At 42.8% G+C, this 21,744-nt stretch overlaps 1 protein-coding gene across 2 annotated transcripts in view; it reads right to left on the bottom strand.

The window, feature by feature from the left end:
• The window catches only part of DPY19L1 (dpy-19 like C-mannosyltransferase 1), a 107,961-nt gene that overhangs the window by 51,197 nt on the left and 35,020 nt on the right, over positions 1-21,744 (bottom strand). The window contains exons 9-14 of one of the 2 annotated variants that reach the window (XM_053260698.1): positions 18,744-18,835; positions 16,032-16,131; positions 13,795-13,872; positions 12,646-12,732; positions 5,330-5,389; positions 4,031-4,111 (exon numbers count right to left, since the gene is read on the bottom strand). In XM_053260698.1, the coding sequence (XP_053116673.1) occupies positions 4,031-4,111; positions 5,330-5,389; positions 12,646-12,732; positions 13,795-13,872; positions 16,032-16,131; positions 18,744-18,835 (498 nt within the window). The remainder of the gene's footprint in view (positions 1-4,030; positions 4,112-5,329; positions 5,390-12,645; positions 12,733-13,794; positions 13,873-16,031; positions 16,132-18,743; positions 18,836-21,744) is intronic. The other variant, XM_053260700.1, reaches the window with a different exon arrangement.

The raw sequence follows: 21,744 nt of genomic DNA, 5'->3' as shown, positions 1-21,744 counted from the left end.
TGGTAGTAACTGGAGATGGACCTCCTCAGATGACCTTAATGTGCGGTGGGGATCATGCAGAAGAAGGCACTCTCTAAGATAACTCTAAGATAACTATTAAGCAATAGGTAATAAATATTTTTCATGAGTTTTATTACAAGTTTTGCATGAAGTTTTTGTTTTTGTTTTTTTTTACAAAAATGAACTACCTTACACTTAATTAATATTACAGTATATGAAAAATGTTCATAATTTTTTTAAAGGTTTTGGTTTTTTGCACTTTGACGCATCACATTATTATGTGTATTAATTTGCTTCTTCCTAGAGATCCTCGTCGTCATCTTTCTCTAGCTCTTCATCCTCTGGATCTTCATTCTCCATCATGTTGTCACAAGCATCTTCTTGGTTCTGTGTTTTTTGCGATGCCCAGGAACATGTGTCACAGCAGATCAACCCTGCTTTACTACAGCTGCATCTTCCTCCCTGGCATCTGGAGGTAGTGCATCCACACCTCACCAACTGAAGTACAGCCTTTGGAGCTGGGAGTTGATCGGTCATTATTGGTATCCCGACATCACCTTCCATTTTCCAACCATATTTTTCATGCTTCACGGTTTTATTATTCCAAATGAATGCTTGATGGTGTGCTTATAGTATTGCATGGTGTAATAAATCTCTTGTAGGGATGTGCACAAAACTGGTTTGCCCAGTTTGGTTCGAATTCAGACCAGGTTCAAACCAGGAGGAGGAGTTCAGTTTTGGTTTTGCTCAACTTCCCCCCGGTTCAGTTCAAACTGTTTCGAACCAGTTTGAACCTTCCAAAGTGGGAGGGGTGTTAGTTGGTGCCCATGGGTGCCTACCACCCAAACCACAAAGCAATCGGACACTCATACAATTTTTTTAATGAATTTTTGATTTTTTTCTCATAGGGTATAATGGGACTCAAACCAGCCCATTATCCCCTATTGTGGAGCACCTAGGGGCACAAAGATGGGGTGGGTGTAGGCACCCTGGTATGCCTACCACCCACCAAACCCCATGGCAATCTGACACTCCTCTGATTATTGCTGAATTTTTAAATTATTTTTGAATTCCCATAGGGAATAATGAGGATTCCAGCAAATGTATAGCTTTACGTCAGGGGGAAACAGGTGGCCTAGAGTGTGGTGGGTGATAGTTCCCAAGGGGAGCAAGAAAGCTACTAGAATTATTTGAAAAGAATTGGGGAAAGGGCTAATTTTTAAGTGATTTTTGAAGTTTACGTGTCTTTAAGGTTTTTCTCCACAGGGAAGAATAGAGGTTTCAGCAGCTGGGGTGGCCCAGAGCGAGTGGTGGTGTAGTGCACAGAGGGTGCCAACCATCCCCATGGGTTCCTAACCCATGGGGTACTGGGTTTTGTTGTTTCTGAGGTGTTCCGAGTGTAGATTCTCTGGCAGCATATGAGATTTTCAATGACAAACCATGAATCCACTCATTTGCTTCCAGAGAATCTACACTCAGAACACATTTTGCTGGAAACCTCATTATTCCCTATGAGGAATTCAAGAATACTTTAAAAATTCACCAATAATCAGAGGAGTGTCCAATTGCCTTGGGGTTTGGTGGGTGGTAGGGATAATGGGCTGGTTCAAGTCACATTATGCCCTATATTTCAAAAATTCATTTTAAAAAATCACATGAGTGTCCAATTGCTTCAGGGTTTGGGTGGCAGTTGGCACCCATGGGTGCTCCACAATAGGGAATAATGGGCTAGTTCAAGTCCCATTATACTCTATGAGAAATTGTTTTTTAAAAATTCGTAACAAATCGTACGAGTGTCCGATTGTTTTGGGGGTTAGGTGGTAGGCACCCATGGGTGCCAACTACCACCCCACCCACTTTGGGAGGCCCAAACCAGTTCGAATCAAACACACACACACCCTTTTGGTACAAATTCAAACTGGCAGCTCGAACCTAATGGCTGGTTTGGTTCAAATTCGAACCATCAAACCGAACCAGTTCATATTTGAACCAGTTTGCACATCCCTAATCTCTTGTAGGTAGAAGGCTCTCAGACTGGGCTTGTTTCTTGATGAACAGACACCACCTTAACCTATCAACCTGTGAGATGGGTGTACAAGGCAAGTAAACCTGACATATATATTCCTCAAGGGCAGCAAATGTACCATCACAGGGGAGTAAATCCTTCCCCAGACTTGCAAGTGAATTTATAATACAATCATTGGCATTCTTGAAAGCTTTCCAGAAACTTAATTTGTCTTTCCCTGCAAAACCTCCAGTATTGTCTGCACCACTAATAGCATGTAAAGTTAGGCAAAGCAGAAACCTTGTTGGGTCCAAGAGCTTCATATATCAGCAGTTGAGGAATAGTGTGGTACAACTCTCCTTTTCCAGTAACAAAATTCGTGCCAACACATAATTCTGGGTACCATCAAAGAGGTAGCACAAAAACATCAGTGTCTGGTGAGTGAATGTTGATTCTAGAAGCCCGTTTGTTGCATCAGCAGCATGAAGCAAAAGCTTTGTATCCGCTTCTTCCTGATTACTTTGAAGATGGCTCATATATCTGTGTGTAGCTCTGGATTCACATCCTCATGCCTCTAAACCAAATTTTTACCATTTATATGTGCTTTTTTAAGTATCTTCTTTGACAAGTAATGTGTTAGTTCCATCTTTGTTTTCACATGTGAAAAAAGCCACTTCATGGTTAATTTTGCTATGTTTGTTGTATCCGTGATGTGGTAAGCTATCACCGGTTGTTGCCCTTGTCTTCTTTCACGTGTTGCTGAAAAAAGACAAGCATAGCGATCAAATACCACATGTTCATCATAGTTTCTGTATTTTGATAGAAAATCTGTAAAGTGTTCAGCAAGCTGGCCACAGTTTATGCTGTCCAAGCTTATGAAGCGACTGGAGTTCTGCCATCCCATCTACAAGTCCCACCTCAAATCCAGCTGACTGATTAGGCTCACTATGAATGGCTTTTGTTTTTTCTTGTTCATGGCTAGTGGCTCTACATCCTCATCATCAGACAATGTGTCTTCCTGAGCGAGTCATTTTTCCAGAATAGCCAACAGACTGCTTTTGTTTTGGCATTTCAGCATTGTACCGTCAGAAGCAAACATAGACCTTGGTACAACCAAGAGTTCATGTTTCCCTATAGAGTCTTCAAGATTTATTTCTGATCTGGATTTTGTCACCAATAACATTTGAGCAAAAAGATTTCTGTCTTCTCTCAGCTCAATTGTATTATCTTCAGCTATTTATTTTTCCCAAGTGTTTTTAAAAGTCTGTACCTTACATTTTCTCATTGGAGCCCACAGGTTGATGTTTCCCTGGTTTATACACTGATACAAAACTTTCAAGTAGTTTCTTACCAATTTCACTTTGCTTACAAGTATCTTCTTTGACTTTCTCAGGCATAACTGCCTTTGTGGCCAGGTTGAAGAGATCATCACTGTCCTCAGTAAATGCATTTGTAAAGCTGTGAAGAGTGGTAGTTAGTGCTTCAGTGTTTTGATTTTGCTTGAAGTTGACTGATCTAGAATATGTATCTCCTTTCAACTACATCAGGAGGCAAATAGATGCCATCATTGACCAGCATTCTTTCCACAACAGTTGTAGCTACCTGTGCCTCAAGTTTTAAAATCCTGTTATAGTCAACACACAGACCAAGTTGATGCAACATGTTGACAAGCTTCTTGCTCTGAAAAGCTTGGTAAACTGCTATTGCAATTCGCAGTTGTTGAGGTATTTCATGGGTGGTCCTTAAGGTGGTCCCTGTGATTTTTTGTTTTGGACCTGGTCTTGAGACAGAAACAAAGGCACTGCAGTCTGAGCTAAACTCATGGCATGCTGGTTGACTTCAGTCTTTCCCCGCCCCCTGTGAATAGGCTTGTGTTTGGCCCCTTGAGAACCCAAAGGAAGAAGCTCAATTCACTTGGAACAAAATTATGTTGGTGCATGCAATCTGAAAATTTATTGCATGCAATCACATGAACAGATTGGGGAAGTTACAATAAGAACATATGAAACTGAAATTTTTACTTACATCATCTGATATTCCAAATATTAGACACAACAAAGACTTCAAAATAATTGTCCCAAGGAAACAAGAAAGTCCTTCAATGGCCTATAAAATGGATAGAAAAGCTCCACAGTTAATGAAAGAGGCACTCAATATGAAATAAAGATTTCAAGAAGTGTTGCAAGTTTACATGAAGTATATTGCCCATGTGAGCCTAATATTAGAACACTAATAGAATACCGATGAGTGTCATGTAGTGTGAGCCTGTATTTGGGAGCTATAAGACTCTGTTCTACCTCATGAACCCTGTCCAGGAAAGGAGTGGAGGGAACAGATTTTACTTTCATGACAACAGTGTTCGCAAGCTTATAAATGTTTTGATGAGAACACGTGCTTTAAAAATGCAACTATTAGTCATTCCTCCTCCACAGAAATGTTATTCAATTGTCACAGGCAAAGTAGATAGCAGTAGTCTTCCCCTGAGCAATTCCTATTATATGAAAGAGAATTTTTACAAAACTTTCCTTTCAGGCAAATTTTAAACATTAATATTTATGAGGTTAAACAAGCAAAGATGATTAATAACCCACCTATTTTATATAATGTTCTTCCTCACTAAGCCCTTTGCAAAACAAACAGGTAGATTTGCCAAGAGGCTGTTCATGAGGAACACACACACACACACACACACACGAACTATCCTCACTACAAATAAAAAGTTCTTGTGACTACTGAGTCTTGGTTTTCAGAGTTAGCATTCAGTTTTATTATACACCTAAGGAAGAAGGGCTGTGTGACTGTAGAACTAAATATATAAACTACTATATTTAAACCCCACCTTTTCATTGAAAGTAATTCACAATTAAAATAATCAAATAACATAACATAAAAGCAATCTGAAAACAGCATAATGATAACCTAAAACAGCAAATAAAATAAAGTCAGAAGCTGGCAAATTCTTTTATATTGGTTTCAAAGTCTCAAAATCCCAGCAGAACAGAACTGTTTATACCAGGGCTGCTCAACTTTGGTCCTCCAGCTGTTTTTGGACCACAACTCACAGCCACATTGGTCAATAGCCAGGAATTATGGGAGTTGCAGGCCAAGATCTGCAGAAGGGCTGAAGTTGAGCAGCCCTGGTTTATACTTAATAGAAGTCTTGGGATGATTTATTTATTTTTTAGAGTGGCAAAATTTAAAGTTAGGATTTTGTGAAATTGAAAATTCTCAGACATAAGATGTATTTTCGTTCTCTCATCTACATATTATCCTTCTGATTAATAATATGGTAGAATGTATAACATATGAAACATCAGTTCTTACCAATAAAGGAAAGCCATTTGTGTATGTTTTCAGATATTTAGGACCCACCTCAAGAACACCCTAAAATAATGAAATTATTCCATTAATACTATTACTCCCATAATATTTGTACAATACTTCCCTGAACTGTAGAGCAGCAGGTTGAAGCAACAAATACATACTAGTGAATATGAAGGATCACAGAATATACTTGCAGCAGCATTGGAAAAAAGTCAATATAGTCAAACTGATGGATATATTGCAGTAAAGTATAGAACACATCCCATTTTTACTACTCTTTCATCAAGCAGAAGTTGAACTATTCTACTGTCAGCTACAATTTTACTGTATATTGGTGTAAACTATTTGTCATATATTCATCCTTTAGGAGGAGCAATATAGGCCCACTTTTCTGATATAGCCGACAAAGTGCTCAGTACCAAGATCAAAGAAATTGGAATGCACTTAGTTGGTACAGACTTGAAGAGTATCAGATTTTTAACTAGTACCAAAGGACACGGAAAAACAGGTTGCTTACCTGTAACAGATGATCTGGTAGTGATTCCACAGCATTCATAAAAATGGGTTCTGCGCCTTCGCAGACCAGCTTCGGGTAGCCATCGCTAGCTCCTCACAACGCCTTTAACTGCCCCTGCGCAAGGGTGCAGTACCTCATACTGGCGGTTAGGTGTCTCTCTATTCAGTTTCTGGCTGACTGATGTAGCCCAATCTGTGACCCGGCTTAGTGTCCAGCACTAAATGCCCAAAGTGACTACGTTGCATGCAGCCTGCAGCAGGGCCGGATGGGCGGGTATTATGAATGTTGTGGAATCACTACCAGATCAGGTAGTTACAGGTAAGCAACCTGTTTATCTGGATAGTGACTCCGACGACACTCATAAAAATGGGTGAGTAACGAGCTGCCAACCATGGAGACGGGCGCTGCATGCTACTTTAACACCCTCTTCAACACTTCTCTGCCAAATTTCGCCTCCACTACAGACCGTAGGTCTAAGGCATAATGCTTTACAAAAGTGTGATCAGTAGCCCACGACGCTGCCAAGCAGATGTCTGACATCCTAGGCCTGTCAAATTGGTGCTGAAGTTGCATAGGCCCGTGTCAAGTGTGCCTTCAGAGACTTAGGGGCAGTCTTTCCTTGACAGTCATACGTGCATCTAATGGCCTCCACCAGCCAGGCAGACAACTTTTGCCGTGATGGCTGTTCACCCTTGTGGCAACCTTTGATTGCCAGAAAAACGTGGCAGGTTTTCCTAAAGGGTTGAGTCCTCTTTAAGTAGAAGAGGAGAGCTCTTCTGACATCCAAGGAATGCATCATCTTTTCCAATGTGGACAACGGATTCCTGAAGCAAATTGGTAAAACGATGTTGCAGTTAACATGGAAGTTGGACACAATCTTTGGCCGGAAATCCAGATCCAAGCGCATCACCACCTTCTCTGGATGTATTATCGTATATAGCTTATATGACGTATATGGATGTATTCTTGTATATGGCGAAGAGCCCGTAATTCACTAACTCTCTTTGCCGAGGTGATGGCAATAAAAAACAGTGTTTTCATGGTCACAAGTTTCAAGGTAGTGGTTGCCATAGGTTCAAACGGTTCTTGTGTCATAGCAGAAAGAACTAGAGACAGGCTCCATTTCTCAATTGGTGGTCTGATGGGGGATACAAATTATTAATACCTTGCAAGACGTCTTTCATACGTGGATGTGTGAACACCGATTTACCATCCCAGCCCTGGTGGCGGGAGGAAAGTGCAGCTATGAGAACCCTAATTAACACATTTGCCAAGCCTTGAGTTTTCAGGGATGTGAGGTATAGGAGGGCCTCCCTCAATGTGGCATCACGCGGTCGAAACCCTTTGGACTCTGCATAGGCCACAAATCTTTTCCATTTCCCCACATAATTCTTTCTTGTGGACCCCTTCCTGTTATTAATACGAATGCATTTCAGAAGCCTACTTTCCACGCTGTCAGCTTGAGAGTGGATAGGTCTACATGAAGGAGTTCTCACCCTGCCTGGCTTATCTGGTCTGGCCTCTGTGGTAGTCTTCTGTAATTGAGGCCCGCTAGACTTCGTAGTCTCGGAAACCAGGATTGCCTTAGACACCATGGAGCAATGACTATGGCTTTGGTCTTGTCTTGTAGCAATTTGGCCACCACCCTGTTCAGGAGTGGGTATGGCGGGTATAAATAGAAGACACTCTGAGTCCATTGGAACAGGAATGCATCTCCCTTGGAACCTTTTCTGAGACCCATCCATGAACAATATTGTGCACATTTCTTGTTGTCGGCTGTAGCAAAAAGGTCCACCAATGGTGTGGTCCACATTTGGAATAACTCGCCCACTAGTTGCGGGTGTAGTTCCTATTCGTGTTGATATAAAGTCTTGTCTCTGTTCAATGCATCTGCCAGAACATTGTCCTGGCCCTTTATGTGGATGGCTTGAAGGTGGATCCCCCTGGCAATACACCACTTCCAAATCTGTAGGCTTAGGTGGCAAAGAGACATGGACACCGTGCCCCCCTGATTGTTTATGTATGCCACCGCCGTAGTGTTGCCCATTTGTAATAGTAGTGTCTTGCCATGTAACATGTCCTGGAACTCTTTCAGTGCCTTGAACGCGGCCAGAAGTTCCAGGAAGTTGATATGAAGGAGCCGCTCCCGGCCATTCCAGTGCCCTGATTTCCGCTGTCCGCACAAGTTACTCCCCATCCAAGCTGAGACGTGTCTGTAGTGAGTGTCAGTGTAGGATTTGGAGCATGGAAGGGTACCCCCATTAACAGATTTGAGGTCTTTGTCCACCATTGAAGGGATGTCAACACCCTCTCCGGGATCAGCAGCTGTTTGTCCTGCGGGTCTGCATTCGGGCTGAACAAACGAAGAAACCATGTCTTTAACGTCCACATGCAAAGCTTCGCATACAGGACCGTAGTTGTGCAGGAAGCCATCAAACCTAGCAGCACTTGGATGAACCTGGCTTTCTGCAGCGGCTCCAAGTAAAACTGACGCACCATATCATGGATGCGATGGTACCTGTCCATGGGTAAGAACGCCCTCTGCATTGCCATGTCCAATATTGCCCTGAAGTAAGGCAGTCTCTTGGCAGGCGTAAAGTGTGATTTCTTCTGGTAGATACATATCCCCAGGCGCTCTAGAAGTGACGATACTGTTGTCACATGATGCAGTAGCTCCTCTTTTGTTTTTGCCGTCAGAAGCCAGTCGTCTAAAAAGGGAAAGATAGAAATCCCTTTAACCCTGAGATAAGCAATAATCACGCCATACATTTAGTAAACACTCTTGGTGCAGTTACCAGCCCAAAAGGCAGCACATTGTACTCATAAACTTGGGAACCCAGTGTAAAACATAAAAACTTCCTGTGGCTTACTTTTATGCCGATGTGGAAGAAGGCATCCTTTAAATCCAATGTTGCAATCCATCCCTCACCCTGAAGGAGAGGGAGGATTGCTTGCAACGTAATCATACGGAATTTTCTCACATCAACATACTGGTTTAGTTCCCTGAGATCCATGATTGGACGTATGCCACCATCCTTTTGGGGAATCTAGAAATACCTAGAGTAAAATCCACTGTGGCACCTTGACCATGGCACCGGTGAAATTGCTCCCTTATCCAACAAAGAGTTGACCTCCTCTCTGAGAGTATCGGTTTCTGGGGTATACTTGGTACCCGTGAACTCTGGCAGAGTATGGAATTCAATAGCATAACCCGTTTGGACTATGCACAAGACCCATCTGTCTGATGTTATGTTGTGCCATGCAAAGGCATGACTTGCCAGATGGATGGTATTACTGGCTGTGTTCAAGGCAATGTTGGGCCTTGCCGTATGTAAGGAGATGATGGGCCTCACCAATGGTTGGGTCTGTGTCTCCTGTGGGTCAACCAAGGGAGCCGCAGATTCTAGAGTCTGCTGGGATCATAAATGTTGCTTATTTTGTGTGTCAGGTCTTCTGTGTGCCTTCTTGTTCCAACAATTCCAGGACCTACGGTAATCCCTGCGTTCTCGCTGGTAGTTTTGTTGTCACTTATAATAAGTTTGGAATCTGTCTGGATTGTACTTCTGAGTTTGGTTCATAAAGGTCTTTGCAGTGGTCTTCAACTTCCTCCACTGCTCCATTGTTTCATCTGTGGCTTCCGCAAAAAGGCCTTTTCCGTCAAATGCCAGAGACTCGATGCATTCATGCATGTCCTGTTGTAGGAACTTTGAACGGAGCCAACTCAGCATAACAGCTGACGTAAGTGTTCTGGACTCTGACTCCACCAGGTGTTTCGCATTGGCCAATTGCTGGAGTGTTGTAGTCGTGGTTTGCAGGAAAGTGGCCTCAACCTTTTGTTTGAATTCCTCAGGAGAGAGATTGGCTCTTTCTTCATACAACCTCTCCCATAAGCAGTGTGTGTATTTGGCCAAACAGGCTACATAGTTGGTGATTTTAATTGAGAGGCAAGCAGTGGAGTACGTGCACCTCCCCAAGACATCTAACTTCCGACCTTCTTTGTCTGCTGTATGACGCCTCCCTGACTTAGAAGTGGAAGCGCAGTCTATAACCAAGGAGTTAGGAGCCGGGTGTTTATGAAGGTAGACATTGTCAGCTTCTTGGATACAATACAGTGTTTCCAGTTTCTTTGATGTTGGAGTAGATGTCTGCAATACGTCCCAAGCGGATTGAGCTGCATTCGTAATGACTGGCATCATCGGAAGATAAACAGGTTGCAGACCTGGTGTCTTTTTCATGAAGTTGTAGACAGGGTTGTCAAGGTCTGTGGTCTTTGGGCATCATTCAAGGCTAAGAACTTCCGCAATTTCAGCCACCTGCTGGTGATACTTCTTCAGTTGTTCATTTGGCGAGACCGATAAGGGAGGAGGGACCTCCAATGGTAAATCAGGTAATGATGGATCCAGTAAGGAGGGTTCGGAGTCACCCCTTGTGGAATCCAATTCGTCACCTTCATCCTCAGAGGAGTCAGAAGCAGGTGGGTAGGCTATCGGAGAACAAGACGTAGAGCCTGAGTGATCTGGAGTGTCAGATCCCCCTTCAGTCCCCACAGTCACCAATGTGGGTCGGGAAGGGATGCTTTTCTGTATGGTTGTCTGAACTGATACGGTTCTTGCAGCAAGAAGCATAACTGCCTGTATTGCCACAGTCCTTGCCTGTTGGGGTTGTGTCTGGGAGTCGCGGGTATGCAGCAGTGGTTCCCTCATTGGCGTGACTTTGGTGCCGGTATTAGTGCGCTGCTGCCACTTATATGCCATTGCCTAAACAAGGAGTATTCCTCCGATGACAGGGCTGTTGGTCTCCATCCACGACTGGGAAGTAATCCCCCAACTTCTGGCATTTTAGAGATGTTTGATAGAGGATTGCTATCCTCTATCTGATTTTCATCTTCTATGTCCAGTCCCAGATGCAAAAATCCTTGAAATGCTGAGGTGGAGGGAGTAGTTGGAGGGAGTGAAGGTGGTGTGCCAGTAAGGCATCCTCTTGTATATTCACAGGGCTGTCCACAGCTTCAGAAGTGGCGCCTGATGCAGATGGTAGCTCGCTGTCAAAAGGCTCGACCTCGACCTTGAGGGCAACCTCATTTTGAACGCCTCTAATTGAAGTATGTTCTTGCAAAGTTGAAACACAGTCTCTCAACGTTGATGCATAGCCCTTCGATGTCAACGCACGGTTCTTTGATGACTTCTTTTTCTTAGGTGGCTCGCCTGACAATGTTGATGTCGAGCTTGGCTTCGATGTCGAAAGAGCCTTCGACACCAAGATTTCTTTCCCCTTCACTGGGAGTTTAGACTGCGTGGCAGAGGCAGTTCCTGGAACCATATTCGAGCCCGAAGCTGAAGGGCATTGGGCATCCGCCATCAGGGCAACTTTCAGGCGTGCCAATCTATCAAGGGTTTGCTTAGAAAAACCCGCACAGATATCACAAGTTGTGGCAGTATGCCCTTCTCCCATGCAGAGGAGACAGAAACTATGCCCGTCCGTTGACGGTAGTTTGCCGTGGCAGCCCTGGCACTTTTTAAAAAAGTGCTCTTTTCGCAGGTGCCACTCTTTCCACTCTTGGAGCCCGCTCCTCCTCCAAAGAGGCAACAGTTGCAGGCTGTTTGCTCATGGGGTTGTGGGTTTTTGGAGGGTAAGGTGGGGGAAACGCCAAGCAAGCCGTCGTTTACCGTTCTGTAGTTGTATTCGGTGAAAGTTCCGTGTTGTTGGTTTTTTAACACTCTGTGTTCTATGCTTTGTTCAAGGGTTCGTCTGGAGTAGTAGTCAGTCAGTCCAAGGTCAGATCCGAAAATGCTGAGGAGCAGAAAGCTTTCCGAAGCGTCTGAACGTGTAGGCAGTCAGAAAGAAACTGAATAGAGAGACACCTAACCGCCAGTATGAGGTACTGCACCCTCGCGCAGGGGCGGTTAAAGGCGTCGCGAGGAGCTAGCGATGGCTACCTGAAGCTGGTCTGCGCAGGCGCAGAACCCATTTTTATGAGTGTCATCAGAATCACTATCCAGATCCAAAGATACCAAGACCATAATAGTGGTCTGAGGCGTTGAAGGGGCATCTTCATCTGGAATGACAATAGGGGTTGACTCCGCCATTGGTGTGAGGGTTGAAAGAGCCTTTTCCCAGAGAAAGCACAAAGACAGAAGGGTCTACTGAAGTGGGCCTGCTTTATAAATCTGAGGTAATGAATACAAGGCTCAACCATGTGCATTTCCCTGAAGCAAACTAAACAAAGTTGGTGGCCATCAGCAGATGGAAGTTCTGCCCCATGACACACTTTTTAAATGAGACTTTTGTCTCCATAAAATTTAAAATGAAATCTGAATCAAGGAGTGATCAGGGAAGTGTGGTGGGGAAGGGGAATCTAGGTGAAAATCAAAACACTAACACAAAGAAAGAAAACTCTGAGACAAGAAAGACAGGATAAATGAAACTAAATTAATAATAAAGAGAAAGGAATGACTTAGCGATCCAGGAATATTCTCCAACAGTCTGAAGCAATGTGGAACATGCAGCAGACGATGAAGAACTGAAAGGGAGGGACAGTCTCTTTCTCATGTAGCTGGGGGGAAAGACTACCACCAAAAAGTAACAGAGTTTGGAATGTTCCCAACTGGGGCTACTGCTCATGCATGAAGCCAATTTTCAGTGAGGTACAATATCCACTCTGAAGAACAATCTAGATACCAGTCAGTGTCTTTTTACTTCTTAGGCTGTATGAAGTGTTTTGTCTAGATATTCTGTGCATTGTCACAGTATTCCAGTACAGTAAGACAAAGCATTCTTGAGTACACTTTTAGTAACTTACCCAAATAACTACCAAAAAGGCAGCATAATAGGATGTCAGCAACATAGAGTTTCCAAACATCAGGACAAAACATATTGCAAGTGATGCCTAAAAGGATATAAACACATCTAAATAATGAAAACATTTAACTGAAATATTTAAGCCAAAATGAGAGTTAACAGTGTAGGATCTCTGAAAGGTGCTATTTTAATACAGCTCACATTTCAACAATAAATTAAACAACATTAGTCAATATGAGTCTTCACCAGTGTTTTGGCTTCCTTCTTCTTAACAAGTTCTTAGAATATGAAAAATATAAAGGGTTATGCTTAGGGATAGGGCCATAGCTCAATGGTAAAGCATCTGCTCTGCAGGCAGAATGCCCAAAGTTCAGTTCCCTACATCTCCAGGTGGCTGGGAAAGATTCCTGTGCAAAACCTTGGAGAGCTGCTATCAGTTTATGTGGACAATACTGAGGTGGATGGATGGTGAGACTCAGTACAACACAACTTGCTATGTTCCTATGTACCACATTAGAGCTTATTCCTAGTCATTATTCCCCTTCCCATAGACTACATACATAATACTAGCAAGTCTGAAAATAAGTTTGTTTTAAATAATAAAGAAACTTGATTCAAATGGTTTCTTATGTCAATCTTATTCTTTAATTTATATTGATGTAGCATATCAGCTTCTAGTCTTTGTGTAAATCCTTATAAAAGGGTTTTGTCTTTGACAAATACATGTTTAGAACACTTTTAAAACCTCCCTGTCTCTCCCCCTTCTATATTATGGTGATATACTGAATTATAATTTGTCAAGAGAAAAATACAGGTAGTTGTGTTGGTCCTTTAAAACACACACACACCACATTTATTAGGACTAACTGTCAAATGTCAATAACCAATTAGTATGCAGGCTTTTGACTTTCCCAAAAATCTTATTCAGGCAGGATGCTGAGCAAAATAAAAGAGAGGGAGAGTATCAAAAAGCCCCAAAGTCTATGGTTTCTAACCATCTAATGATGAAGTGCAGAAAGTCTGTATAACACATTTTATTCCAATTTTTAAAAACACTGTGGCCATAATGCATATAATCAAAGCTACACGAATTTGACAAAAATTGGTTCTACCCCTAAACATTTAACAAGTTTAAAGAAAAAAGCATTACCATGTGTGCATAAAGTATCTTCTGTAGCTTATATGAATCAATGAAACCTACAACATATATACCAAAAATTGATGCCACCTGCAATTGAAAAGAATAAAGGAATTAGATATATATGTTCTGCCTAAATGTATTAAGAATATCAGCCAGCATGTAAACTACCATACAACTCATTCCATGAGGAGATTCTCATAAGCAGCAGAAACAGGGCTAAGGGAGCCCAGCCTGGGTTCTGTTGCTCGTGTGCAGCAATGAGAGCAGCGCGGCTCCCAGTGGCAACCTCGCTTACGGAGCCCGCCACTTAACCAAGGTTTTGGGTGTAAGTGGCAGGTTAACAGATTGTGTGTCTGACGCGGCTGCCTGCAGACGCAGTGGACACACTCTGGGAAGGGATATGGGGGCGATCTCAGAAATGCACTGCTGCATTTCTGGGGCTCTGGGAGCAGGGCGCTGCACAGCAGCGCCTCCTTTCAGCAGACCCCCAGAGCTCCCGAGCGAGCTGCGGCCAGCCGTGGGAACGCCCATGCAAAGCCACTGCTCATCTGGGAGGGCAACCCACCCGCCCGGGGAGGGGTGTTTGATTGTGTGTAGAGCCTTCATGAGACCAAGGGGGCTCTAGGTTTGTGGGGTTTGTTTTGTTTTTCAAAACAGCATCTGCTATGGAAACTGAGGGGTTAGATAGCATAGAATTTTACATTAATTTACATATATGTCCAATATACAATATGGATTAAATTGCAAGTTCATCTGTATAGACAGAATAAAACTGAATTGTGTATTTATATAAATACATAATGTATATATGTATATAAAATATACATATAAATATTATTATTATTACTACTACTACTACTACTACTACTACATTTATATCCTGCTCTTCCTCCAAGGAGCCCAGAGCGGTGTACTACATACTTAAGTTTCTCTTTCATAACAACCCTGTGAAGTAGGTTAGGCTGAGAGAGAAGTGACTGGCCCAGAGTCACCCAGCTAGTATTATGGCTGAATGGGGATCTGAATTTGGGTCTCCCCAGTCTTAGTCCAGCACTTTAACCACTACACCACGCTGGCATCATGAAAATAGATATATGTATATTTATATACATATAAATATGTGTATTAACCAGCCTAGGCCTCAGAAAAAAAAAGTTAGCTGCTCTGTAAAAAAAACTAATAGTGAAGTCCATTGCTATCAGCAGGCCTTTTCCTCAGCTGGACCTGCCCCCTTTAGCTAGAAAAGGAATACATGAGGGCTGTGCACACCACTGCGGTTGGAGATAGGGAGGGCAGGGAGGCAGGATAGCACTTATCTTCCCCCACACAACCACCAGTGTTCCCTCTAACAGGGATTCCCAGACGGTGTTGACTATAACTCCCAGAACCCCCAAGCAAAAGCCATTGCAGCTTGGGATTCTGGGAGTTGCTGTCAATAATATCTGGGAATCCCTGTTAGAGGGAACACTGACAACCACCTGCTGCAAGTGACACAGCAATCTGGAGGCTAGGGAAGTGAAATCTGGCCACCAGGAATCCCACAATGCACCATACAAGCAGCAAGGCGTATTTGGAAACTCCAGAGGCCTGGTCGCTCCCTCCCCTAGCCTCTATTGTTTTAGTGGCTGTTGGCAGCCCAGCTGCTCACTCTGTTACCTGGCCAAGGAGCACCAGGATCAGGACATATCCCGGTAGTTCTCACAAGCAGCTCTAGCTAGGTAGGGCTGCGCTAGCCCGAGTAGAGCTGGTCATGAGAACAACCTCCCTAATTGACATCCTAACAAAGACATGACACTGCAGGAGGCTTCTCCACTACTGAAGCATGTATAGGCAAAGGGGAGAAAGATTTTCACTCATCTTCCCTGTCTCCAGAAGTGCTCCTTGCTTTCTGAAAGTATGTCCCTCAGGGCTGTGTGATCCTGGGAGACATATTTCCAGAAGGCACAGAACACTTTTGGAGGCAGCTAAGCTAAGATCAGCCAAACACACTCTCCCCCTCCTGCTGAGCCCTCCCTTCATTAGTCAGGATGTCAGCCATTATTTTTATATCGTGTAGGTTTAGAATTCGGCTAAAGGAATTTTAGTGACTCAAATACTCATAAGAATCACCTGTTAAATGTTTGATATTTTATGTATTTGCATCCAGACTTGATAAACACTATTTAGTTCAATTATTTGGTACACTGGGATATTAACAAATATACATAGATAACTATAATTAATCAGATTCATAACAATTAGCTTGCCTGTGTTAGAAGAACAAACTGAGCAAACTGCCACGGAAGCATGAAAAAAACATTAGAAACAGATAGTGCAATCAGGCTTCTTCTATTAACATTCTGAGTCCTTGGGGAAGAAAAATAAAACAGCAGTAAGTTTAACAATATCAAGACTGCTCATTAATGCAAAGAGCAATAGAGAATGAAATATTTCAAATTGCCTTGTATTTTGCCTTAAATAGTCACAGCTATAAAAATACAATTTAAGATGAATGATCAGCCTTCATAATAATACATAAGAAACATCATTTGCACATGTAATATCAAAATATATTTTAACATAGAAATTAAAGTATACAAATCTATCCAAGCTGAAAGGTGTAACGCTGTCTCGTGTCTCAATGGCAGAGGGGGACAGATTAGTGAGTCAGAGGGCTAGAGAGGTCATCCTTTCTCTACTGCTCTAACACTATCCCTTTGATAACCCCTCTTTCTGTTACACCCTGCTAACTTGGCAAAGAGGCACCTTTTACCATGGTGATTCTCTTTATTTAGAAGGGGGAGAGTAACTGGCCCTATCGACCCCCAGCACAGTACTTCCAGTGACTGTTGTTGGTATCTGTCTTATGTTTCTTTTAGATTGTGAGCCCTTTGGGGACAGGGATCCATCTTATTTATTTATTATTTCTCTGTGTAAACTGCCCTGAGCCATTTTTGGAAGGGCGGGATAGAAATCAGATTATTATTATTATTAGTAGTAGTAGTAGTAGATTGCTACTCTCAGGGACTTCCTTCCTTCCTGCTACTTCTTCCTCTTCCCTTTTCTTCTCCTTTGCAACACCCACGCTCCTCTCTCCCTGCACCATGTGTACAGAAATGCAGAAACCATCCCTCTGCATCCAGCTAGATAGACAGATTAGAGATCCTACCTCTCCACTTTACTATCTAGAATGGAGTTCACCAATAAAGACTCCTTATATTGATTTGAAACTATGAACTGGCTCCAAGTTTCTTTTACTCTCAGCATACACACATGCCTAGGCAGACTCCGCTGTGTTTTGCTTCTGTGCACTCTGCTGTAATAGAAGGGTATCTCTTACCAGAGAGAATTCTCAACAGTAAGAGCATCTTATGTGTATGCAGTATTTCTAATAAGCATTACTAGAACTAAGGGTGTGCACGGAACCGCGGAGCTGCGGTCCAGCACTGGGGTGGGGGTTCCATTAAGGACGGGGGGGCTTTACTTACCCCTCCCACGTTTTCCCAACTCTGGCGCCGTCGTTACTGTAAAAATCTGGCGGCAGGATCCCTCCTTGCCGCCCGCTTCAACCTCCTAATCATGGCTCCTCCATGGTAAACAATCGGGCGGCAGGATACCTCCCTGCCGCCCCCCTTGAAGCCCCCTGCCGCCTCCTTCAATCTTGCCCCCACCGCTCGCTCGCGGCAGGGAGATGTCCTCCCGCCCCCTTCTCTGCCGGGTTGCAAAAGTCTTTAAGAAGCCTTTTGCACGCGTGTGCAAAAGGTTTCTTAAAGACTTTTGCAGCCTGGCAGGGAAGGGGGCGGGAGGACATCTCCCTGCCGCGAGCGAGTGGTGGGGGTGGCAGGGGGCTTCAAGGGGGCGGCAGGGAGGTATCCTGCCACCCAATTGTTTACCACGGAGGAGCCATGATTAGGAGATTGAAGCGGGCGGCAAGGAGGGATCCTGCCGACGGATTCTTACATTAACTACGGCGCCGGAGTTGGGAAAACGCGGGAGGGGTAAGTAAAGCCCCCCCCTTAATGGAACCCCCCACCCTAACCCTTCCGAATCCAAACCGCCCCGTGTCCGGACCGGTCTGGAGGCCAGTAGAATGGCCTCCGAACCGGTCCGTGCAAATCCCTAACTAGAACCCTGTGTCAACATAAAGAGAGGAAGGTAGTTATCAATCTCATTTACATTTAATATTGGTCAGATGTTCTTTTCTCAACCTCAGGCTCACACATGTTTACACCAACTAATTCAATTTACCACAGATAGGAAGTAACTACTGATTCAGTAACTTACTGGATTTATTTGTATCCAGAATCACCCTGAATCCACTATTCAGTCAACTGATAAATGAAATAAAATAGCAGTTCCAGGAAGATCCTGTGTACAGATAAAGCCAGTATTCGGCCAGGTCAGATGCTGATTTTCTTTTCCTTAGGAGGCTGTATCCTACAGAAAGCTAACAGAAGTAAAACAATATTTGCTCCATTGGTATTAGAAATGAACAGGGGTCCACATTTAGAAAAACACTTTCCCCTGCCCCCACCATGAATTCTGAAAATGGCCTCCCACTCCTTGGTTTCTATTGCTGCAAACCCTTCCCCTTTCTCTTAAGCCAATGAAGCAGTATTCATTATATATACTTTTATGGAGAAAGAGAAGAAACTGGAAATCAGAAGACTCAAGGATAGGGTGGCACACTTGCAGGAGCCACAATTTTTCTGTGGCTCTGTATGCAGCCTCAAGTGAAGACACGGCCAAAAACCAGTTTCAGAAGGTATGAGAGTTGTATTAGACTATTTCTAACTTACTATTTTTGTGCCAGTGCCACTCACTAGGCCAGTATGTTTAAAAGGCAGAGGTGCTAAGAATCTTTAGTATAGGATATTCTACAGATAACATCATGCTCTCCACAAAATAGGGGTATATAATACCTCATTTGGGGATTTTGGTTTAATTCTTCATATTTAAGTAGTAAGAATGGAAACTACCTGAGAATGTAGGTTAGTAATAGCATCTGAACCACAAGGAATGGATATGAGAAACTTTCACGAAGAGGAGGAGTCCACATCACGCGAGTACTCTGGAAATAAGAATGGGGTTAATTCACAGTATGTCCCAATACATTTCTCCTCAACATAATGAATTTGTTATTGAAGTTCATAGAGCGGCTCCCATGTTCTGCAGCATTATGAAGATGATTCTAAGCCATCCATGCTGCTGCATGCTCCTAAGGAAGTACTGAAGGTCTTGAGCAAGAGTACAAATGCTTAAAGTAGTGTGCCAGCACTTTGAGAGCACTATTTACATTAAGTCAAGCCACATGGGTATACCCAAACAGTAGACTTGCTGAAAGGTTATTTTTTCCTGTCAACAAAATTAGAAAGCATGGGGAAATCCTCATCCTTCTGTAAAGATTAAAATTGGTAAGGGGCGGGGGGGGGGGAATCCTAACATTGGCAATAGCTGCTTTCAGAAATAGGTCTTATTTACTTATTTAATAAATGTGATTTCAAAAACTAGCTTGGCATTTTCAAAGTACTAGAGAGTCAACTTACGTATTTTCATTCAAAAACCAGCAAATAGACATAGAGGCTATTGACACAATTGTAGAAAATCGAGCTAACCTCCACTAGCCCGATTTTCTACAACCGTGAGAACCACCAGGCTCGGCTGCAAGCCTAGTGGGTTCTTAAGCGGGTCACCCGCTTAAGTAGCCCCGTGCTTAAACTGGGCTTGTGGAGTGAGCGCTCCACAAACCCGATTTAAGCAATCGTGAGTTGCCACTGTGCAGCTCCGCACCACAGCAACTCAAGAGAAGACCCCTGGCGGAAAGGCGGAAAGCCACCTCCCAGCTCGGGGGTCTCTCCAGTATGACCCAAGCGCTTGCTCAGGGCATACTGGAGCTTCTGGGGGCCACATGGCCCCCGAACTCCCTAGCCTCCCTCCCTTGTTTGGGCGGCCGCCCAGAGCAGACTGGCTGGTTGTCTGTGGGGAGAGTGGGCTTAGTCCGCTCTCCCTGCTCACCCTCCCCAGGCAGGTCTCTTTGATCGTGAGACCCATCTCATAATGTATTAGTAATGGAAATTGCATACTAAGCCATCGTGAATCAGTATAACTTCAATTATAACTAAAGGACCATACCCACACCTCCTACTTTAAGATCTTCAGGGAAAACTTTGCTCAGGTGCTTCCTCTTTCAGATACAAGGTACATAAGCAGATTAAATATTTTGTGGCACAGTCACATCTAAGCTGTAACGCACAAGAGTACATTCAAACAACCGTTCATTCATTCTATTCAGTTTTCAAAGACAAGACCAGTGGCACTGAGGATCAAGGCCTTTAATGTAGCATTGCCCTCTGGGAAGTTATCTGGTCAGGTAATTAAATTCATCCAAAAAGGCAGTAAGACCTTTCCAGTTAGGAACACATTTGGTGATAGGCAAATGTGTTATGGGCTGGCTCTGCTTGCTGTTCTGGTTTTTGTTTTTTAATCATTGCATGGTAGCTATTTGTTGTTGGCTACAAGGAATACATTTGTGGACTGATTGGTGGATTTTTAAAAAATCTTAAATAGCAAAAATCATGTATTACTGGAAATATCAATATAAGTAGATTCACAAACACCTCAATATTTACTTTTAGACCTTAAGGTGTCACTGGACTCTATAAAGTTTTAAAGATGAATCTAAAAATGCTTCCACTGTTTATTCCTTAAAGGAATATGTGTAACAACTTTTCCTTTTCCATTTTCAAATGTATACATTTTCTTATATTTAGAAAGTCTGAAAAGTTATTTTCCCTGATTTGGGTTTCACAAAAGAAGAAAGCAAAAAACATTCATTTCTTCCTCCAAATACTTCTTGATACAACAGACAAAAAGAGTCACCTGGTACTTTTACTTACAGTTGCAAAAACCAAAATACAAACTGATGCACACAGAAGTACTCCTGTGCAGGCCCTACTGAAATGAATGTAAACTGCAAAAAAGCACTTGTTCATTTATAGAGCAGTTCTGCTGTCGTCTTACACAAACCCATGGATTTCATGGGGCCTTGTAAAGGAAACCTTCATACTGGCTTCTGCTCTTGATCAGTTGTAATTTGCTGTCAGCCAAGTATATCTCAGCATAAAAAGTACAATGACATCAGAATAGCTTTGCTGGATCAGGCCAAGGGCCTATGTAGGCCAGCATCCTATTTCACACAGTAGACCATCAAATGCCTCTTCAAAGCCCACAGACAAGACATGAGGGCATGCCCTCTCTCCTGCTGTTGCTCCCTTGCAACTGGGGTTTAAAGGCATCTTGCCTCTGATGCTGGAGGTGGCCTATAGTCACCAGACTAGTAGCCATTTATTTTATTGTTAAATTTATACCCTGCCTTTCATTAAGAAAATCCCAAGACAGCTCACAATAAAATTTAAAAACAAGATTGTAAAAAAGACACATTAAAATATTGAGCTAAAAAATAAAACACAAATCTGATTTTAAAAAAATTAACACACAAACATAAAAACAGTACAAAATACAAGAAGCAGCAGTGGAGACGATCATATTTAAACTTTAACCCAAAACCTATGTATAATTCTTTTCAGACCCGCATTGATTTATATAAGTTAATAAGATTATTAAAACTGAAATCTTATTTTGGATCCAATACAGAATATCAACAGGATCCATTTAAAGTTCCTTCAGAAAAGAATTATACATAGGTTTTGGGATAAAGTTTAAACTGAACGCTAATACTCTTAATTCATGAGTTATAAACTGTCTAGAACTTAAATTTACAATGGAGGATTCCGGAACCGGAAGTGAGGTCTCCCTCTCCCCTGAAAAACTGATCCATCTTTAACCAATTTGGTTCTATGCTCAAGAAAAGGTCTCTTCCTCATATGAGGATTATCATCCTCCGATGAATTGTAAAATTGAAGCCCTCTGGGTGTCTTATTAAGTGTATATATAGCTCTCTTTCAATGTGACATTTTACAT

The sequence above is a fragment of the Hemicordylus capensis genome, chromosome 6 (genome assembly GCF_027244095.1).
Source record: "Hemicordylus capensis ecotype Gifberg chromosome 6, rHemCap1.1.pri, whole genome shotgun sequence".
In the NCBI taxonomy this organism is placed as follows: domain Eukaryota; kingdom Metazoa; phylum Chordata; class Lepidosauria; order Squamata; family Cordylidae; genus Hemicordylus; species Hemicordylus capensis.
The sequence above is the reverse complement of the archived record's forward strand: the minus strand, read 5'-3'. Positions and strand labels throughout refer to the sequence as shown.